At 49.9% G+C, this 22,703-nt stretch overlaps 1 protein-coding gene across 3 annotated transcripts in view; it reads right to left on the reverse strand.

Moving 5' to 3' along the window:
- The window catches only part of RBM20 (RNA binding motif protein 20), a 179,595-nt gene that overhangs the window by 57,496 nt on the left and 99,396 nt on the right, over window positions 1-22,703 (reverse strand). For all 3 annotated transcript variants that reach the window (XM_045291436.1, XM_004701284.2, XM_045291437.1), the window contains exons 2-5: window positions 12,111-13,188; window positions 9,637-9,698; window positions 9,279-9,370; window positions 8,690-8,763 (exon numbers count right to left, since the gene is read on the reverse strand). In XM_045291436.1, coding sequence (XP_045147371.1) covers window positions 8,690-8,763; window positions 9,279-9,370; window positions 9,637-9,698; window positions 12,111-13,188 — 1,306 coding nt within the window. The remainder of the gene's footprint in view (window positions 1-8,689; window positions 8,764-9,278; window positions 9,371-9,636; window positions 9,699-12,110; window positions 13,189-22,703) is intronic.

The following is a 22,703-nucleotide window of genomic DNA, read 5'->3' on the forward strand; positions in this document are numbered from 1 at the left end:
AGCAAATGGTTTGAGAATGACGAGGGCAATGAATGTACAAATGTGCTTTACACAATTGATGTATGTATGGATTGTGATAAGAGTCGTATGAGCCGCTAATAAAACGATTAAAAAAAAAAGATGTCTAGAAAGCAATTAAAAATATGTATTGAGAACCTACCTTCAGTGGGAAAAAAAAGCAAAGGACATTAACAGAAGACAGGGCAAGTCAAAAAGTACTGCAACGTGGCATAGACATCATTATTAAACATTGTTTCTCTACATCCCTCCATCTAGGCCCGCATACTTTGCAAGGCAGCGTTTCTGTCCCAGCAGAACTCTGCACTCTTCAATTTACACCACATCCACTTTAGCGTCCTTGAGAGACTCAAATTGCATTCCTTGGGATGTTGTTTGAGCTCTGGGAACACTAAGAAGCCTGGTGGGGCAAGATCAGGAATGCCAGCTGGATGGGATAAGGGTTTCCCAACTCAATGATCCCAGGACAGCTCTGCTACCCTGGAAGAACCAGCATTTGCATTGTTCTGATGGGCAAAAATTCTTCCACACCACTGTCCCGGCCTTTTTTCACTGGTGTAGTCTTCGATGTTCTTAAAACGTCATCAGAATAAGGCCCCATGATTGTTCTGTGTCCTTCAAACAGATTATATCCAGGCTACCCCTTGGGAGTCCCCCCTCCCCTCAAAAACAATTGCCATTCCTGACCTCTGTGCTCTGAATTCAATAGCCCATCAGATCCACTATTTTAATTGGACCTTGCTTTCTGAATCATACTGGCAAATCCAAGACCTGTTCCTGGTTATGATTTGCTTCATAAAATCATCTTCATTTGCTTTGGTCTTACTTAAAAGACTGGTGGGGAAGACTGGCTCTTTGAACAATGCTTTTGACGGTCACGGAGCTGAAAGCTTACTGAACCCAAGCTTTTTAAGTTAAAACTCAACCTAATTTACTTAAAATGGAAAATGCTAAACCATCTAAGAACTCAACGTCAACAGCTATTACATCAATGGCTATTTTATGATTTTCTGCCATTAGTTTCTGGATTTCAGCCAGCCACCAATTCATTATTTGTTGAGCTTGGCAGTCTTCCCTCTCTTGGCTCATCTTTGGGGTGTTCATGACCTTCCTTAAATTGCTTGACCCAATGAAGCATTCCTGTAAACTTGGTGCAAAATCTTCAATCAGTTGGGACATTTTCCACTTGCATTTTATTAAAAATTCCATTATTAACCCTGATCTCAGAATTGTTTCTTTCCCAGGACACAAAACAGTTTTTTTTTTTTAAGTACCCAAAAGAGAATAAGGAGCCCTGGTGGCATGGTGGTTATGCCCTGAACTGCTAACCACAAGGTCAGCAGCTCAAAACTACCAGCTGCTCTGAAGGAGAAAGATGAGGCTTTCTACTTTCATAAAGAGTTACAGTCCCGGAAACCCGCAGGGGCAGTTCCATCCTGTCCCAAAGGGTCATTAAGAGTTGGCATCTGAGAATGATGATGGTGACAAATATACATATGTGCTTGACACAATGGATGGATGTATGGATTGGGATAAGAATTGTACGAGCCTCCAATAAAATGATTTTTAAAAAACAAAGTTGGCATCTGTCGATGGGATCAGGTATCAGGCATAAAAGAACAAAAAAAAAATCATATCATTGTGAATGAGGGGGAGTGCAGATTGGGGACCCAAAGCCCTTCTGCAGGCAACTGGTCATTCCCTTACAACTGGACATCCCCTTACAGAAGGGAATGGAGGAGATGAGCCAGTCAGGGTGCAGTGTAGCAACAATGAAACACACAACTTTCCTCTAGTTCTTAAATGCTTCCTCCCCACCCCACTATCATGATCCCAATTCTACATTATAAATCGGCTAGAGCAGAGGAGGTACACTGGTACAGATAGGAACTGGAAGCACAGGGAATCCAGGACAGATGATCCCTTCAGGACCAGTGGTGAGAGTGGCGATACCGGGAAGGTGGAAGGAAGATGGGGTAAAAAGTGGGAACCGATTACAAGGATCTACATGTGACCTCCCCCCTGGGGGGCAGACAACAAAAAGTGGGTGAAGGGAGACATCACACAGTGTAATACATGACAAAAAATATAATTTATAAATTATCAAAGGTTCATGAGGGAGAGGGGTGGGGAGGGAGGGGGGAAATGAGGAGCTGATACCAAGGGCTCAAGTAGAAAACAAGCGTTTTGAGAATGATGATGGCAACAAATGTGCTTGACACAATGGATGGATGTATGGATTGTGATAAGAGTTGTACAAGCCCTCCAATAAAATGATTTTTTTTAAAAAGCAAATGTTTAGAAAATAATGATGGCAACATATGTACAAATATGCTTGATATAATTGATGTATGGATTGTTATAAGAACTAGCAAGAGCCCCATAAAATAATCTTTTCCTGCAGGAAAAAAAAAAGAGTTGGCATCCACTCGGTGGCAATGAGCAGTAGGAGTAACTCGAACAAGACAAGCAAATGTCTGAGAAAGCTTGTCTGTGGTCAGACACAGATCACAGTGCCATGATTAAATGTGTTTTATTGAGAATACGCTTGTGCATGAACTAGAACCATAGTAGCAACATACATACACACATGGACACACAGACATATTTCCTTACCCTCATATATGACATAATTTATGGGATCCCCAGGTGTTCATGTCCCTGCTACAAATTTACAAGGTGGAGGCTGGGTGATCGACCCAGAGCCGCCTCAGATGGATGGCCTGGGGATGTATGTCTGCAAAATAGAGTACCGTTCTGCTCTGGCACACAGGAGGCACTGGTGTGCCGGGACACTTCTCAGCCACGACTATTTGTCTTTCTGGGGTTTTTTCCCCAAAAGACCAAAAAAAAAAAGCTTTTAATAAATATATGTACAAATGCACCCACAAGTCATTTCTGACCCACAGCAACTCTTTCAAGGGTTTCCAAGGCTGTAGCTCTTTATGAAAACAGATAGTCTTAATATTCTCCCAAAGAGTAGCAGGTGGGTTTGATGTTGGAGTTGAGCAGTCCAATGGCTACCTAGCAGTGCCAGGCTCCTCAGAGAGAGAGATAGATACATTTATCTTCAGTCATCTTGCAGCGTCAGATTTTCCATGTCTTATTTCCTCGCTGTCTGTATTTTTCATACCAGGTAGGCAGTCATTTGCAATAAGAAATAAAAATTGAGATTTGTTTTAAAAATATAGGGAAAACCTACCCAGTTCTGCTCTCTTTAAAAAATGCACAAGGGGGCCCTTGGGGAAGGGACAGGGATAATGGTGGGTGGTGAGTAGCCTTCTACAAGGGAGGCCCAGGTTGGTTCCTGGCTAAAGCAGCTCCCGGCGAGGCAGCGGAACATGTTTCGGTTGAGTTCCTGGACTGCGGGGGCCGGCAGGAGGGCTCGGGGGCTCCACTTCAGTACCAATGCTATCGATCCCACTGCTGCCGCCATCTCGGACCCAGGCCGGGGCAGCGTGGGGTGGCATTTCATTCAGGGCTGATTCCCCAGCAGTGCGCAGCACTGAATGCCAGATGCCCACAGTGCTTTGAGCCAGGAACCAGGCAGGCCAAGGTAGACAGACAGCTGTCCTAGAAATACTTCATTCCTGGGCTTATTTATGTAAGTGCCTGATGTGCAGGGTCCTGGGGAGGGGGTCGGGGAAGGGGACTCAGTACTCAGGTCAGGGAGCCCCATCTGTGTCTGGCTCTGAGGTGCTGCTAAAACAGGGAGCCAGGCTCAGGGGGGCAGGCAGCCAGCCAGGCGTCAGCACGCTATTTACAGCCGGGAGGGCCCGGCCCGAAACCCGAGGAGTCTGTTTATACCACGCGGCCAGTCCAGGATCAAGTGTGCGGCTCAGTCAAATGACAGAAGCTTAAGTGAGAGTGACCACTGCCCTCTCGGGGCCTGCAGGGGCTGCACACCGAGCAGCCGTCACTCCATCGGCCGCGAGCAAAACAGACACCCGAGTCAGCGGCGGGTGTCCCCACCACCCAAAATAAACACCCCACCAAAGGCTTAGACTCAGGCCGGGTGGGGAAGAGCCTCGTGGTCAGAGTTGGTGAGAGGGGCATATGGCGTTGGCGGTCATTTTGGAGTGTAGCGCAGTTTGGTCCGCAGACCCCACCCCAGAGCCCCTGGCACGTCCCTCCCAATTAAGGGCAGAACGTCAAGGGGCCGTCACAGTGCGAGTCTGCGCTGGGTGAACCTCGGCCTCCCTGCTTTTACTCGATGGCATGTACTTCTGGAGAGATGTAGTAGATAATTGGGACCGGAGAGAAAATTCTGGCTTGGCACTAGAAACCCCTTCTGCAAGATAATACATCAAAGCATTTGTGGCTTTTCAATGTGGGGGGGGGGGGAGTTGGAAACATTATTATCATTAAGTCTGTCTTTTCCCTTTGAATCTTCACAGTAAGCATACATTTTGTAAGCAGAGAAAAGCAACATGAATACGCATGTGAAGAAGTGTGCTGGGCCCTTCTCAGAGGCTGACAGTGTCCCCTCAAGGGACAGAACCATCAACGCTGGCAGCTTGGGAGTCACTAACCAGAAGCAGCAAATATAAGCATATATTCTAAAACCACACTCACTGCCATCGAGGTGATGCCGACTCATAGCAACCTCCCTCCTCCCTGGGGATTTCTGAGACTGGAACTGTGGATGGGAGTAGAAAGCCCAGTCTTTCTCCCATGGAGTGACGGGTGGTTTCGAACTGCTGACCATGCAGATCACAGCCCAACAAGTAACCAGATGCATATGCACATATATATGTACGTGTGTCTATATATACCAATATATACACACATATATATAATCAATAATTTCGCTAAGAGCCTCTCCTATTGTTGAAGGAAGCCGGGCTGGTACAGTAGCTTTCAGTAACGGGCTCTTGTTTCTCAGCTTGACTTCCAAAGCCAATGTTCTTGTCTTTCAGGTTTTCCGAAGGTGAGACATGGCTGCCTTCAATTCCACTGGCCATAATCAGCCAGCAGAAAGACCTGCATCGGTGAGAAGGATGTGGCCATCCAGCCACTAACCATGCAGGGGCAAGACGGCAGTGGGCTTTGTCCTTGATCCCAGACACCCTGGGGAAAGCTCATGTGACCAGCAGGACGTCACAGAGCTGACATCAGATCTGAAGAAAAGGCCTTTCTAGGTCTGAGTTAATCCTGGGAGACGCTGCCAAGAGACAGCCGAATTCAGGGTCTGGATCTCACTGGACTTTTCCTCGTGATCCCTGGTCAGCTGAGGCCCGAGAAGTCCCTGGCACCTTCCCGGCAGCCTTCAGCGGTCGCTGCTGTTGAGCCCACTCTGACTTATGGTGACCCTGGTGGTGCACATGGTCAGCACCCTCAGCTGCTAATCAAATGGCTAGAAGTTTGAGTCCAGCAAGAGGAATCTCAGAAGAAAGGCCCAGCCATGTTCTTAGAGACGGCAGCCTTCGACAACCCTGTGCTTCACTGCTATCCTCGGGCACACAGGGGGTCAACGCCTGAGATTCTCTGCAGCAGCTTGTGCATAAGGGGAGGAGAAGGCGACTTATCTACAGAGAAGGATCCAGTGACACGAAGGCTTAAGAGACACCCAGAGAGGGCAGATGGCCCGGTGGTGAAAGGTGAGGATCCTAAAGCCAACCCAAATCAACCCATTGCCATCTAATCGATCCTAGCTCCTTGTGACCACCGGACAAAGTAGAACTGGCCCCTGTGGGTTTCCGAGACTGCAATCTTTACAGACATTGACGACCACACCTTTCTCTCATGAGGCAGCTGGAGGGTTTAAACTACCCACATTTGGGTTCACAGTCAAATGTTCTAACCACTGTGCCACCAAGTCTCCTTAAAGTCAGGCTGTATGGGTTCAAATCCCAATGGTCCTGCTTACCAGTTCTGAATCCTTAGGCAAGGATTCTCTCTCTCTGACGCAATTGCCTCAACTATCAAATTAGGATCACCATAATATCTACCTCATGGGGTTTGTTTGAAGATTAGAAGTGTTAGGACATGCAAACATGCTTAGAACAGTGATGTCCTCAGTAGTACACCTGGAATATATATCTCATCTATTCCCTTATTATGGTTTCTTTTAATCCAGACGGTTGGAGATCCCCCTGGGATTTGCTCAGGGACACATAACTAGTAAGGAATCAAGATAGAACTCAAATCCAAGACTTGCGTCTCCCAATTCTACTGCGTTGCCAACTTTCCAATGCTGCCTCCCACCGAGTTGAGAAGCTATACATCTTGACCCGAGATGGCAGATAACCAGGCACTTCTTAAGACTCCATGGCTTGGGATAGGAGAGATTAAAAGAAGGTGCCTTGCTCAATAGGATTATTGTCCCTGATGTAGTGGAGAGCTCACAAATCATTGTCACACGCGTCTCTTATTCGATCCTCCCGTGCCTCCTCCCTACCCTTCAGCACTGACCAATGAGCCAAACGGCCTGTGGGACTGTTCTCAGGAGGGTCCAAGATTTGTGACACACTCAGAATGATAAACTGCACTAGCCGGGGAGAACCCAGCCACGTCCCTTCAAAATGCATGATTACGGATGTTCTTGTCCTCACGTGAGAAATGGCTTGTCTGGGGCCACACAGCTGGTGGCCTCGAGGCCACACACATAGGAAAGGGTCTTGTCCACAAGGGTTGTGGGTGAAGGGTGGGGACGAGGTACAGCACAGACCACAGAGTTGTCCTGCCCGTCGCTCTTAATAAAGGGATCCGGCCTCAGAATGGAGTCAACACACCTGCCGCCCCAACTGGTCCTATCTTGTGACAGTCACCTCAGTGTCCAGGGTGGGGTCTCAGAGCTGAACAGCAGGCACAGAGGTGCCACCATGGCCCCTGGGGCGTGGAAGGTGCTGGAAGTGCCAGGGCCCCCAGCAAGGCACAGGCTTCACTTGCTCATCAGCATCCACGCACAAAGACAAAATGACCAGGGCTGGCCGAACACAGCTGCCAATGGCTTGGATGTGGCTCTGAGAGAGAGAGTGGGCAGAGGGCAGCAACAAGATTCTTTTCCACAGGCCCCTGGGTCTCTGTGACAGCATTGCACCCAGGAACCATCACACATTAACGGATGCGAACACACAGAATTCTCAGCCCCAGAAGCCTCAGGCACGTCTCCTGAGAAACCTCCCCGCCCAGTCCCCCACCAGGCTCTCACATCGGCATGGCACGTGGCATCTCGCTCTTCTGAGGTTTTGCAAGAATGTCCCACACGTGAGGGGATGCAGGTGGAGGAGGCCTGCTCTGAGCTAGCGCTCCTGGCAGGAGGAGAGAGAAGGGGCCGCGGAGGCTCACAGCATGACTTTGAAAAGCGCAGACACAAACAAGCGCCCTCTAGCAGCACTCAGCCAGAGGCGTTCTGTGAATAGCAGGCCCAGCCTCTTCCCTGGGCATCTGGGAAGGGGGAAAGGAGCAGGCTGACCAGCGGAGGGAAGGAGACAGTGGTTGAACCCAAAGAAGAAAAGGGGAGGATGATACTTTCAGAGCTCTGGGGGACAAAAAAGCACATGGGCTGCAAACTGCAAGGTCGGCAGTTCAAGCCCACCGACCGCACCAGGGAAGAGCAAAGAGGCTGTCTGCTCCTGTAAAGATTGGCAGTCTCTGAATCCCTAAGGAGCTGTTTTCACTCTGCCTCACAGGGTCGCTATGCGCCAGAATCTACTCGATGGCATTAGGTACAGAGAGAAGAAAGCCAGCATCACAAAGTGCACCATATGCCAGCGACGATTCCCCCACGAGGCCAGCAAAATACTAGTACTACAGTACTACCTGCTCCTTAATTTAAACATGCTTTCTCTTTCTGATTCAAGTTGCAGGGTTACCCTCGCCTGGAAAACAGTTCACTTCAAGAAAATGGCAGAAAGTCTTTTTTTTTTTTTTTTTTTTTCAAAAAAAGCTCAAATGTCTTTTTTCATTTCTTTCCTTAAATCAGGGTCAAGTGCTAGAAAATCTTTTTTTTTTTTTTAATTTGTGCGCCCTAAAAAAACCTGTGTGTTTTCCTACTCCCTAGACGGAATGAAGGCACCTTGGTGGCATGGTGGGTTATGCACTGGACTGCTAGCCGAAGGTCAGCAGTTCGAACCACCAGCCACTCCTCCGGAGCACGATGAGCCATTCTGCTCCTGTCAAGATGGACAGCCTCTGCCATGCCCAGGGACATCTCTGCTCCGTCCCACAGGGTCGCGATGGGGGCTCGTACAACTCTTAGCACAATCTATCCATCCACCCATTGTGTCAAGCACATTTGTACATTTGTTGTCATCATCATTCTCAAAACATTTGCTTTCTACTGGAGCCCTTCATATCAACTCCTCATTTTTCCCCTCCCTCCCTGCCCTCTCTCATGAACCCTTGATAATGTATAAATTATTATTTTGTCATAGCTTACACTGTCTGACATCTCCGTTCGCCCACTTTTCTGTTGTCTGTCCCCCAGGGAGGGGGCTATACATAGATCCTTGTGATCGGTTCCCCCTTTCTACCCCACCCTCCTGGTATCACTAGTGAGTTTGGGATTTCTGAGGCTGAATGAAATACCCTCTCTTCAGGGAACTGTTTTCCTGAGCTCCACAAAACCACACCAACGTGTGCTCTCCCAGCTTTGTCTGCAGGGAACAATGCATCAGCCAGGCCTGGCAGGTGACAATGGCAAAAGAGAAGATGCTTCTGTACTCACATTTGTCACCGGGGAAGCTGAGGGAAATGATCTTGCTGGAATGGCCACGTATGCTCCAAGATTTGAGGTATAGTCTAAACGACAAATGACGCAAGCCAGGTAAACATCTGCTGCATCTACCGAGCCTTCTCAGACCTTATGCCAGCGGCCGTGTAAGGCCCTCGGGGTCGTCCGTACTGGCTACATCACCCGCCTCACTAAAGAAAAGCCGTCCCAGCCCTCCCATTAGGGCTCAATTAATTCAATGTCTGAGCACACAGAGCAGCCTCGTATTGACGTGGATCGTGTCATGGTGGCCTGCCCATTCCCCACTCCGGCCTTCTTGGGACATAAGCAGCAGAGGGAAATGAATGTTTCCTCTTCAGGGTGACCAGTGACATCATGTCTCTGTCATGTTAACAGTCGGCTAAGCTTGCTGTCTGAAGTATCTCAGAAAATACCCCCAGGCCCCGACAGCAGGTCCAATACATTTTGTGGCTTGGATTCTGTTTGCTTTGTAACACGATCGGAGGGGCATGATCGTGAAGGCCTGTGGTTGGACTCTTCAGAGCGTGCCTCGGGGACACTGCTATGTGCCGCGCTCACTCACCTTCGTTCCCGGCAGGGCTGTACACGGCCGTGCTGTTGGGTGAGGCACACACGGCTCCCTCGGCCGAGCTGAGCACACAGCGGACGCCAGCGCTGGAGCAAGGTGGGAGGGGGAAACAGTGCACAATCAATGGAACAGCTTTACGGATGACTCACTCCCAGACTTCTCCCCAAGAGCTGAAAGTGGGTGTCCGACCGAACACAGGCTTATACCCAAACGTCCACAGATGCACATGTCACAACAGCCGAAAGATGTGAACCCAGGGTCTGGAGCACAGGGCCTGGCCTGCTTTGTTTTCTGCTGCAGCCTTAACAGGTGCTCGGTGGTTATCTGTGAGCCTGTTCTCGAGAACACTTACCTTTCAGAGAAGACCAGGCATTTCTGGGCGTGCAGTTTCCCTTTCATGTGGAGCTCCCAGTCCTTGGCCCCAAGAAAAGAAAAATGGCAGAGAGATCCGTGTTGGCAGGAAGGAGGAGGTGAGGGGTGAGTGCAGGGGGCTCGAAGGGCCCAGGGCCAACCTGCTCAACAACCCCCATCCCTTCCTCCTTCACACCGAGGCTCCAACCCTGCTCCCATTTGCACCCCACCCAAACACACACCCATTTCAGCCAGAACCCCAGACTCACTCGTCTATCCTCTCCTCCTCTCCCAGTCCCACCTGCACAAACCCAACCCTTCCTCTCTCAACTAGCCCCCGGGGAAAGCACACCCATTTCTCCATGAAGCTGGGCTCACAGAACAAGTGAGACGAATCTGTTCCCCATGGCAGCTAGAGACTGGGGCAAAAGGACTGCCCTTTGATGAGGGGACCCAAGCTGAGGTTCATGGCCTGCTGCGGTGTGACGGCCTCCACAAAGCACGGACGTATATGCTTTCCAAACTGGGTGAGGGCTGGGGGCAGTGCAGCCCAGGGTGTTGGAGGCAGCTCTGGGAGGGGTCCAGCCCAAGTTTGAATCTCCTGTCCGGCACCTTCTGGCTAGAGGGCCCTGGGCAAGTCATCTCTAGGGCCCAGCTTCCTTGTCTATGTCTCTGAAATAATGATAATAGTAATGTCTGTCTTGTAGAGTTATCGATGGCACACAGAGAGGGGTTGGGACACATCAGCTGCCACTCTTACACTTATGATTACTTTCGAATACTTCTCTGCGTCATATTTACGAGGGGGTATCCAAAAATACCAGAATTTTTTCCAAAGTGATGTATGTAAATTTTTGTGTGTGTGTGTCGGTGAGTGAGAGTGTGAGAGTCCGTGAGTGAGAGTAAGAGTAATTGAGTGAGAGAGAGTGAGTGAGTGAGTGAGACAGTGAGTCAGTGAGCGAGAGTGAGTCAGTGAGTGAAAGTGAGAGTGAGTCAGTGAGTGAGTAAGAGAGTGAGAGTGAGTGAGTGAGATAGTGAGTGAAAGTGAGAGAGTGAGTGAGTAAGAGTGAGTCAGTGAATGAAAGTAAGAGAGAGAGTGAGTAAGCGTCGTATATAAATTTTTTTAACCAAATAACCTATCACCTTCAAAGTACTCTCCACTGCACTGAATACATTGGTCAAATCTGTGATTCCATTCTTGGAAACATTGTTCACACTCATCTGTTTGGATAGCTGACAGCACCTCCCTCGTTTTTTTCTTCGCCTCTTCTACATCATTAAATCGCTGTCCTTTTGTGTCCCTCTTCATTCGAGGAAACAAAAAGAAGTTGCACAAAGCTAGGTCAGGTGCATGGGCCAAGAGGCATGTTGTTTTTTGCCCCAAACTGGAGCACTGAGATGGCTGCGTGAGCAGGTGCATTGCCATGGTGGCAAAACCAGTCCCCTGTCTGGCACAAATCACACCTTTTTTTGTCGCACACTGTTACACAATCTTTTCAGAACCTCTAAATAGAAAGCCTGATTAACAGTCTGACCTGGTGGAACGAACTCCAAATGCACTACCCCGCTCACATCAAAAAAACAAATGAACATCATTTGGGGGGATACCCCCCTCATATGTTTATTAGGGGGAAAATGTATTATACTGGGCTTTTGTTTGCAGGGGTTCAAAGCATTTTACAACTGCTGGGAAGGTCTCAAAGAGAACCCTATCAGACAGAGTAGAATTCTCCCTATGGGTCTCTGAGACTAAATCTTTAGGGGAGTAGAAAGCCTCATCTATGAGTCAGCTCGACTCCATGGCAGGAGTTTGGGTTTGGTTTTTTGAGTTACTGCAGGCTAACTCACGAAGCGCTATCTCCATTTCTGAGTTGTCGAACTCCTCCAGTCCCCACTTAGCTTCAGCTTTCTCCTCTACAAAGTGTGAGTGATGGTCTCTTACTAGAGGGAGGCACGAGCCCCGCCTGGTTTCTGAAATTCCCTTTGATTGTAATAACCAGATGCCGTAGCATCGATGCGGGACACCTGGTGGTGTTATGTGATGAGTTGCCACCTGCGAAGTTAGCTGTTCAAACCCACCCGCTACTCTGCAGAAGGAAGATGTGTTACACCCTCAGAAACAGCCTTTTGGGTCGAGTCATTGGTACTCAAGGCAACAGAGGTGTGTCAGAGTAGGATACCCCGAGGGTTTGTAATGGCTGACTTTTAGAAGTAGATCACCAGATCTTTCTTCTGGGGCACCTCTGGGTAGACTTGACCTGCCAACCTTTCAACTAGCGGTCCGGTGCATTAACTATCTGGACCACCCACGAACTGCTTGGTTATAGAATATCAATGTCTTAGCCAAGGATCCAGATGGCAAAATGCTGGTACCCTATCCCCAAATGTCGCAGCCCTTTTCTGGATGCAGCGAGCGAGGGGCTCGTGGCAACCTGGTAGGTTCCTGCCGTAACTCCCAGCCTGCCTTGGACTCACCTTCAGATCAAACACCTTCTTGTCACAGATGCTGCAGGTGTGTGGCAGGTGGAGTGGAGGCATGCCGTGGAAGTCATTCAGTTCCTGAGCCTGCAGGGGCCGCACAGGTAGAACTGCCTGCTCCTCCTTGGCCCGCCGCCTGGTACCGCCCAAACCTGGCTTGTTGTTGGTCAGCCGGCCGCCAAACGAAGGTGGGGTCCTGTCTGGGGTGGGCTCCTCGGGGTCGTACATCTCATAAGGCTGGCTGAGGGGTGGGGGCCACAGGCTGGGGCCTGCTGTGAGGTCCAGCTTGTTCTGGCCACAGAATCCGTGGGGGCTCTCCCATGGGCTGTTTGTGCCCTGCAGCAGTGGGCCCACCTCACCTTTCATGCTCCCAGCCTGCTCAGCCGGAAACCCACTGGCCAGATGTGAGCCATGGGCACTGGGTCCATAGAGGTCTTTAGGCAATGCAGGTTGGCCATCTGGCCCTGTGTGGCCATGGTGGCCTTCGTAGTTCACGCTGCCCGCAGCAGAGGCCGTGCCTGGCAGAAAGCTGTCTGTTTCAGAGCCATATGCCTGGCCAGGGTTGGCTTTGCCATACTCATAGAAACCTGCCGTCGTAGCAGTGGGCCCAGACTTGCCAATCCCCAGGAGGACACCTGGCTGGACGGCGGTCTGTGGCATGACCCCGCTGAAAGGATGTATCACCACAGTACTGGGGGGCTGACTGGGAAGGCTCCCAGCAGGGGCTGGGCCTCGGGGCTGACCGGAGGATGGGAAGGCAATTGCATTGGAGGGAAACCTGGCGGTGGGCAGGGCGGCAGCATGCTGGGACACCCCAGGATGGCTGTGGGGAGCACTGATGACCGATGGATGCCTGAGCTGGTTGAACAGGGGCTGGGACATGGCCACTTTGGAGAGCACTTGGTTCAGGACCGTGGCGGCGGCAGTGTTGTTGGTGACAGCTGTCTGCGCCAACTTCAGCCGGTGGAGGGTGAGCTGGGCTTGCAATTGAGCCAGTTGGAGGCTGGCAGGTGATGGGAGCAGAGGGTTAGGGTTGCTGGCGGAGAACGGGTTCTTGTCCAGGAGCTTGGCGGCACTGCGGGGAGACAAACGTCTAGATGCACAGCTGGTTCCCATCCAGCCAGACAAGGGGCCTCTTTCCACATCAACAAGACCCTCCCACTCCAGGCAAGTGTGTCTGCAAAAGCCTGCGCTCATATGTGCGCCCGGCAGTTTGAAAAAGTCTTACATGGTGCATATTGAATCCACCTGATAATCAAAGAAATGCCATCTAAACCACGAGAAACCTAGCCAAGATTAAAATAATAATATTAATAATTATAATAGCAGCACTTTGCTGGTGAAGTGGAAAGAACACAATATCCATGAGAGTCTAAATCCCCCCAGCTTGGTGGGATGCACTCACCATATTCCTTTGACCCGACAATCTAATTCTGTAACTCTATCCCAAGCAAGGAACTAAAATGCAGACAAAGCTTAGCACCCAAAGACTTTTAATGCTACAGTATTTCAGCGCTCAAAGTTGAAAATCACGAGTATCCAGTAAAAATCCTGTAAACTGAATACATTATGACATATTTACACGGTGAGCTATTAACTAACCATTTTTATTGTTATTTACATTTTAATTTATTATGCAATATGTAAGGCTTTCACAAATATATTGTGGTAGTTACATAATCTGGTGTCAATTTGAGAGAATTATGAGTAAAGGGGTGGAGTCTGGCCTGTCAATCAATATATAACCAATGAGGCCTCTGTGTGGCCATGGCCTTCTCCTGAGAATTCTGGGAACTCCTGGTTTTTCGTCCTTGGAGGCGGGAGACACCTCGTCCCTTTGGCTCACTCCCTGAGAGATTACTGACAAGACACATGGCGCTACGCCCCGGGAGCTGGAGAAGCCACATGGACCTACGCTGATGCAACCAGACCTCTGGAGCCAGAGAAGCCACGGAGAGACCCCTCCCAGTGCTGAGAAGTTTACAAAGCCATTGGATTCACAAGACTACCAACCCACTGGCCTGTGATCCTCCTGCATTCAGCATCATTGCATGTATTTTGTGAGTCTGAAGAGGACTCTATAGATTGGTATCAGACACGTGGGCTACTATTGGACTTACAGGACTTGATCTGGGCTGGGCTGGGATGTTTTCTCAATATTCAATTGCTCTTATATATTAACCTCTTTTTCATACACATGAGTCTCTATGAAATGTTTCTCTAGTCTACCCGGACTAAAACATATAACAAGGGTCACAACATGAATCTTCATGTACCGAACACTAAACTGCAGAGAGAAAACATTCCACTGCCCTCAACCCACCTTGGTACCTGATTCCCTGGCCGTGCCAATGGTACACTATCGTGAATGGGGTGAAGTCGGCTTTTACAAAAATAATTCTTCACAACATGAGAAAAATCTCTAAGCACTGGTGGTACGTGAAAACACAAAACAAGGCCCAGGCTTTGAAACTGCATGTAGTGGCTTGTATACAGTGTCAACCACATTTTCATCCTGGTCCCCATTTCACATCCCAAAGCAGCAAGAATTATATTCCCCTCTTTCCGGCTTTCAAAGCCAACTAGTGTTAAAACAAAAAAACACGCCAAACCAAATTCCCCGCCATCAAGCCAATTCCGACTCAGAGGAACCTGGAGGGCAGCCTAGAACTGCCCGGGTGAGTTTCCAAGGCGGTAACTCTTTACAGGAATAGAAACCCCGTCTCTTTCCTGTAGAGCAGTTGGAAGGTTTCAAACTGCTGACCTAGGGGATGTCAGCCCAACCAGCAGCCCCTATGCCACTAGAGCTAGTGTGCAGGGTAGCTAAAAATACAAGGCGTGGAGCATCTGAATTTGAGGTGGAAGACAGCGGTGGGCTCCCCCAGAACCTGCTTAGAGGTGTTCCGTCCGATGCTGCCTTTCATGTGATCTCGGTTGGCTGGCTATGGTGTTTTCTGGACCAATCACCAGGACTAAAAGGGTCTAAAAAGGGGCTCGCTTTCCCAGGAAGCCTGAGCTACATGTTTACCACACTCAAGGCTTTTTTGGGGGTACTTTATTTTCTGGGTCTTCCACCCCTTCCAGGGAGTGGGTGTGAACAGAAAACGTGAATTGGACATTGCCGAACTGTAATGCCTTGGCTTTTTGATGGGAGGAAGGGACTTAACATATGAAACTGGTACAGTCAACCTGATTCTCTGTGGAATGTGGGGGGGGAGTGCAAATCAGACAGGTTCTCCACCGTCCCCAACAGTGACTGCCCAGGGTCGTGAAACACTGGAAAAGAGAAGGGGCGGGGGGGAGAGAAAGGGAGACACGCATGGGAAGCATGTGACACGTCACAACTCTCCCACTTGGGAGGAGCTGAGAGGAGCAAGAACTTCTGCTCAGGTTGATCCTACAGGTTGGTCTGAGCAGCAGAGGGAGGTGGTGGGCTGGGAGGTGACTAGCAGAGAGAGGGCTCGCACTGATCGCTACTGACGACGTGTGCAATGATTAAACTTATCTCATTTCACCTCTCCGCCAGTGCTGTGGGGTAGATCATTTCACCCCAATTCTGGCAGGACAAGAACCTCGAGGTGAACAGGCTGTCCCCTCAGTGCCACCAGCTTCAGTGAGCTGTTTATGAGCACTCACTGCTGCTGAGGACAGACTCGGAACCCACGCTGCACTTGGAAGGGCATGAGCACAAGGCAGGTAAACGACCCACACCGCTCCCTCCAGCCCCTTTCCACAGGCGGATCGCGGTCTTGTTTAAAGTGAGTTCCCAGAACGTCGGGCACGCCCGTGTGCAAATACAGAGGACAAAGCACATGTCAGAGGCAGACAGAAATGACTGTGGGTTGCTCTTCCCCATCATGCCTCCCTCCACACGGCCAGCAGCCCTGCTGTGTGCACTCCCAGGGCAGCCAGGACAGGCTGCGTTGTCAGGTACTGGGAGTGGGGATGGGCAGGTGAGGATGGTCCGGGGGGTTATGGATGCTTTCTGCTTTGGGAAGTTGGAGGCAGGCCTTGGTGACTCCAGCGCGGTCCAGGCACCCACCAAGCAGCCGCAGACTGGGAAGGCGCTAACTGTCTACACTTGGACGAAAATATGGAAAGAGGAGGAGGGTGGTCAAGAGTCTGATGATGGATTCCGACTGGTGCAGTGTTAAGTAGCTGAGCTTCAGAACGGCAATTAGCTTAACTCAAAACCCTGCCACCCGGGGCCAACCCTCCTACCAGGTTTGCCCACAACACAGCGTCCTTGCTAACAAGGTGATAATGAGGTGCCAACTTGGTTTCCATGACCATAGTAAGACAAGGATGGTTTTGTTTGCCCCAGGGAAGTCAGCTGTATTTTCTAAAACCATATTCTGGACTGGAGGGAATTCTGGTTGGAGAGTTCCTTGCTTCTAAAGGGACACGTAAACCTTTCTAACCAGGAAGTCAACCATTCTGGGGATTATATATATATGATTATATTTACAAAATCATTCTATTGGGGGCTCGTGCAACTCTTATCACCATCCATACATACATCCATTGGGTCAAGCACATTTGTACACTTGTTGCCATCATCAGTCTCAAAATATTTGCTTTCAACTTGAGCCCTTGGTATCAGCTCCTCATTTTTTCCCAGACTGTCTTTCTAACATCTGCTATGCCTAGCGAATTCTCCTGGTCTTAACTTTCATCAGCCTTTGCATCTAACAAGTGGCTTAACTCGAATCATCAGATCATCAGACCTGAACAATTCTTTTGAACCAAGGACCTTTAATAAAGCGGAAAAACACACACACCACCACCACCACCACCACTCCATCCAAAAAAACCCAGAAAATTTCTCTTTGTATTTTAATATTTTTACAAAACAGTCTTATCACCTTCAAAGTACTCGCCATTATACTTAAAACACTGATCAAATCTGCAATTCCATCCTTGGAAACATTTTTCAAACTCATCTGTTTGCATGGCTGACAGCACCTCCCTCGGTTTTGTTTGGGTTTTTTTGCACTTCTTCTACATCCTCAAGTTACTGTCCTTTCATGTCTCTCTGTATTCCCAGAAACAAAAAGAAGTCACAAGGAGTGAGGTCAGGTGAGTAAGGAGTGTGGGCAAGAGAGGCATGCTGTTTTTTGCCCAAAACTGGTGCACTGAGATGGCTGCGTGAGCAGGTGCATTGTTGTGGTGACAAAACCAGTCCCTCATCTGCCACAAATCAGGCCTTTTTTGTTGCACAGTTACGCAATCTTTTTAGAACCTCTAAGCTGAAAGTTGATTAACAGTCTGACCTGGTGGAACAAACTCCAAATGCACTACGAGTACACATTTTCGTCCATTCAGGAAGTTGATGGACGTCCAGAACGAGGTTTGTCATCAATCGACATTTCCATTTTTTTGAAATGAGAAAACCACTCCTACACTTGCGCACTCAACATCACAAGTTTCTGCGGCATTTTTCCTGAGCAGAACACAAAATTTCATAGCCCCACGCTGTTCTCTGAAATTGGCCATCACAAAAAATGAGGTTTGAGAGAAACTGCTTTTACAAAAAATTCACTATGACCAGAGAGAACCTTCCCAGATGACGCTACTGGGTGCACTAACTCAGAGCGAGTTTCTGGATGCTTGCCTAGTGGGAAAATTGTGTACTAGGCAAGCTCTGCCCAGCATAACTTGTGGTTTTTTTTGGGGGGTACCCCCTCCTTTATGGTGAATATTCAGTGATCACATTTCTTTCTGAGCCCTAATTGGGGCTTATGATATGAAAATCTGACACCGCTGAGGGCTAGACCTGCTGTTGTCTTCTGTCTGCCCACTTACCTTGGCTTGTCACCAGGCACTTACCACATCCTGCCTGGTGCTACAAATACTTGCTTACGCATCTTTCTCCTCCACTTAGACATAAGCTGGGGGGGTGGGGGTGGTGGCAGAGGGTGTCGTGGGCATTTTTACAATTGCCCAACCTGCTGTGGACACTTAGTAACTACCACAGACAGAGTCTTCTGTCTTTGAGGAGTGCACAGTTCTTTGATGGGTACGTGCTGCTGTGGTTAGAGGCTCTCACACAGTTCCAAATGAAGGCTCTCAGTGCCCCCCAAACACATTATGATTTGCTGTTGTGTATGGGTAAAAAGTACAGAGCCACCCACCGAGGGGACTGCCCATCACATGCTACTCACAAGCAGGTGTCCCGGCACACCTTTCTCCAAATCTGAATTCTAATCTTGAATGGAGAATCCTTGTGATAGGAGCAATGGCCCCTCCCAAGATGTCTACACTTTCATTCCCGAACCCGGGGCTATGATGCTACTTTACACAGACTTTGCAGGTGTGACTGGCTAAGGATTCGGAGATGGAGCGGCTGGCCTAATTCTCCAGATGGGGCCAGTGTGGTCGAGCACAAGTCCTCCCAAGAGGGAGGGAGGCAGTGGCATCTGAGTCGGGGGGAGGAAGAGGAGAGAAGATGGTTTGCTGCAGGCTTTGGAGGTGGAGGAAGGGCTCAGAAGCCAGGCATGCAGACAGGTTCTTAAAGCTGGAGCAGGGGAGGAAACAAGACTCTCCCCTAGGGCCTCCGGAAGAATCAGCTTGGCAGTGACACTGGCTTTGGACTTCTGACCCCCAGAATTGAAGGTAGTGCATTTGCGTGTTAGGAAGGCACTCGACGAGTGGGATTCATTAGGGCAGCACCGGAGATGAACACAGCTCCCTAAGACAATTAGAGACAAATTCCACACAGAGAAGGAGGTTGACTGGATCTTGTGGGTCTGACTTTATCCCCCTGGGATCCTGGGGGTACATAGACCATCTGGCCAGGTATCAGGAGACCCTCTGGGAACTTAGCCAAGAGTGAATTCTGCCGGAATGAGAACACCCAGAGATCTCTTCCTGTTTAATAGCTGGGTTGTTTGTTTGTTTGTTTGTTTTTACCCTGCTGGAGCAGTGACAACCTGGGGGTGTCAGAACCAGAGACTTCAGGGGGCCAACTCATCCAACCCTCTTTTAACAGACAGACATTGACCTGCCCCCAAACCACAGAATGGGGTGCATTCGGGGTGTGCAGAATAGTAGCAAATTTTTAAATTAGGACCTAGACTTGGGATCAACACAACAAAAGAAAGAACAAGCCTCACAGGTGGACCAATAAGCAACATCATGATAAGCGGAGAAGAGACGGAAGTTGTCAAGGATTTCGTCTTACTTGGATCTGCAACCAACCCCCATGGAAGCCGCTGTCAGTGAATAAAAGGACGTCTTTCACTGGGTGGATCTGCTGCACAAGACTTCTTTAAAGGAAAGAAAATGTCACTCTGAGGGGGAAGGTGCACCCGTCCCAAATCACAGTATCTTCAATGGCTTCAAATGTCTGTGAAAGTCAGACAAGGCTGAAGAAAGGCCATCAAAGGAATGATGCATTTGAATTACTGGTCTGAGGACGAAGACCAGGAACGGTATCCCCAGAAACCTCCTTTTAGAAGCGAGGATGACAAGGCTCCCCGAGTGTATCTTGGGCATGTTATCAGGGGGGACCCAGTCCCTGGCGGAAAACACCGCGCTGGTAAAGCAGAGGTTCGGTGGAAAAAAGAATAAGACCCCCAATGAGATGGACGGACACAGTGGCTGCCACAGCTGGGCTTAAACGTAGCACCGTTGTGAAGATGGGGCCGGCCTGGGCAGCGCCTCCCTTCTGTTGTTTACGGGCCACGATGAATTAGAACAGACCGGAAGGTACTTCACAGCAACACCAATAGACCGTCCAGTCCAGTTTCCAGGGCCTTGGCTTCCAACAAACCTGAATTTGAACCACACACACACCAAAAAACCCCGATCTCTCTCATCACAGCATTATCATCTCCGCCCATATTTATTTGTGGTTTTCCCTTCAGTTCAAACAGCTCCTGAGTACCTTTGACAGGCAAGGCCCTGGGCTGAGCACTGGAGACATGCAAGGCTGCAGCTCCTTGAGGGGGGCCCTGCCTTGCTGCAGAGGGGAAGGCGGGAAGGCCCCCTTGCCTGGGAGTCGGGAGGGAGCAAGGTTTGGTGTACTTGACTCCTCTCCTCTCGAGCCATGTGCGGTGCTGTGCACAGTCAAAGTCGAACCTCAGATCCAGGGAGCAGGGGACAGAGAGCTCTGTGGCTCGGTTGTTGTAGAGCACAGAGCTAGACATCTCTCACATGGCCATGCCACCGAGGGAGGGCTGGCCCCCACTCACAGCACACCGCCCACAGCCATCGTCAGCCCCACCCAGGCCCCCAGATGGAGACGCAGCGCCCCAGAGCTGAGGTTTCACTTCAGAGCCATTAATGGCTGCAAAGAATTCACAGGGCATAATTAGATGAAAAAACGTGAGTTCTTTGCTTGCTTTAAAAAGGTTTTTAAAATCCTCTTAATTAGAGCAGCATTTAACCCAAGGATGGAATAAATGAAAGAGAAGAGCGGAGAGAAAGGGTTCTCCTAACGATGCTGAGAGATTTAGGGACTCCGCATGAAAACGGCTTCTGATGGTTTCATTTCATGGTGCGGAGCGGATGCTGAGAGCACGCTGCAGTCGCTGGCAGGGCGGAGCAGCTGTCCCGCTCGCTCACCGTGTGATTCGGAGTCCCAGGCAGGATGCAATCATGGGTTTGGATTGGGGCACAAGGCACATGGCAAAAATGCCCTTCTTGTAAGTCGGGATGCTGGAAATTCAGCCATGGTTGCTGTGCAATCTCTCATGTTTGGAAAGGCAGAGGGTATCAGGTGGGAAGGAGGGCCCCTGGGTGGTATAAACAGCTCGTGTGCTTACCAAAAGGTTCCAGTCTGCCCAGAGGTGGCACAGCAAAAAGCCCTGGCAATCTTCTGGCGGAGGGGGGAGGGAGGGAATCAGCCATGGGAGACACACATGGGGCCACGGCAACTGGTTCAGTTACTGGTGTGGGGTCTCTCCTCTGAAACAGACCCCACACCAGGGTCACATCACCCAGTCCTGAGTGTGCCCGCTCACCTGCCCGATAGCGAGGGTCTAACATGAGCTGGGCCAAGTTGCTGGATGGTGGGAGCACAGAGATGGAAAAAGGGGTGGCCGGGGAGACGGATGGATGAAGGTGGGAGGGTGCACACACGCCGTGACACCGCAGAGGGAAGTAGGAGAGGAAGTGAGTGGTTTCCAACGCTCAGACGCCTCAGCGGAGTGTACCCACTGAGTGTACCCACTGTCTCTGAACTGGGGGGCCGTGCTGCTGAATTCAGATTTACTGCACAGACAAGCCTCGTGAAAGACAGGAGCTGGGCGGCAGGCGAGGGCTTCCGTCTGCCCATTTGGGGGGAGTGAGCCTCCTCTTTCCCAGCCTGAGGATGTTCGCATCTGTAAAATGGGTACAATCAGGCCTAGACCCACCCCCTCAGAGCTCTACACCCACCTGCTCACAGTGACTGGTTCAAGGAAGGACACTCCCTTTAGACCTTCCTTAGAATCATCAGGAAAGACACTGGGCATGCTGGGATGGCTTAAACTCGTGGAATTCCAGCCTTGCCGTACCGCCTGCTTACAAGTCAAGCCCTGGCCCAAGGGATGCAGCCAGCGGCTCCCCACAGGGCTCCGGGGAGCACCTCTACTCACAGCTGCATGGAGCTACCCCAGACTTTCCGATGCAAGAACCAGAGCAGTTCTTTATTTGCTAAAGAAAAATCACCCATAGAAGAAAAGCAACCTACGTAGGCCATATGCACTTGATGATGCCTCAGCGTGGTCTCAAGTTAACTGGAAGGTCCCTGTCACTTCCCAGCTTCTGCTGACCCGGATTAACAATGGAACCCAGGGGTCGCTGCAGGGGAACCAGGGCACTCACTCTGGGGTGAGTGTCCACTGGCCAAGAAACGTGTGTTCTGGAAGCCCAGGGAGCCGACTCCACAGGTCACCACTGGTGAGAGCCTGCCACGGTAGGTGTGCAGCCAGGTGAGTGAGGTCCAGGGGTGCCCACTGTGCCTGTCAGGTAGAGAGGGGTGGACAACAATCTTGTGCGGGTTTGGGGGTGCTGGGAGCAGGGAGGATAACGCCTCTGTCTTCACAGGAGGGCAGTTCCTCGCTAACTATGGCGTCTCAACACCCGGCAGGCTGTTCCTGCAGCACTTTCTGTGTGAACCTCAGTGAACTATTTCTGAAACAAAGGACATTAAAGATGCAATGGTTTCTCACGCTTCCTTTCGCTTGGGAGAAGGGGAATGTGAGGGGATACGAGGGGCTTCCAAAGGTCTGTGGAAAAATTCCATCATCGTGTAGTTATACCCCCCCAATTTTTTTAATTTAATAAATCATTTTATTGGGGACTCTTACAGCTCTTACAACAATCCACACATTCATTGCACATATGTAGCCATTATCATTTTCAAAACACTTTCTTTCTACTTGAGCCCTTGGTATCAGCTCCTCTTTTCCCCACCCTCCCACCCTTGTGAACCCTTGATAATTTATAAATTATTTTTATTTTCATATTTTACACCATCGGCTATCTCCCTTTACCCACGTTTCAGTTGCTCATCCCCCTGGAAGTGGGGGGGTGGGTGTTGTAAGTTGATCATTGCATCAAGTTCCCCTTTCTACCCCTTCTCCCCACTCCCTCAAACTTTCT

This window comes from Echinops telfairi, unplaced genomic scaffold (assembly GCF_000313985.2).
Source record: "Echinops telfairi isolate 266 unplaced genomic scaffold, ASM31398v2 ScPeMD7_70;HRSCAF=299, whole genome shotgun sequence".
Classification (NCBI taxonomy): domain Eukaryota; kingdom Metazoa; phylum Chordata; class Mammalia; order Afrosoricida; family Tenrecidae; genus Echinops; species Echinops telfairi.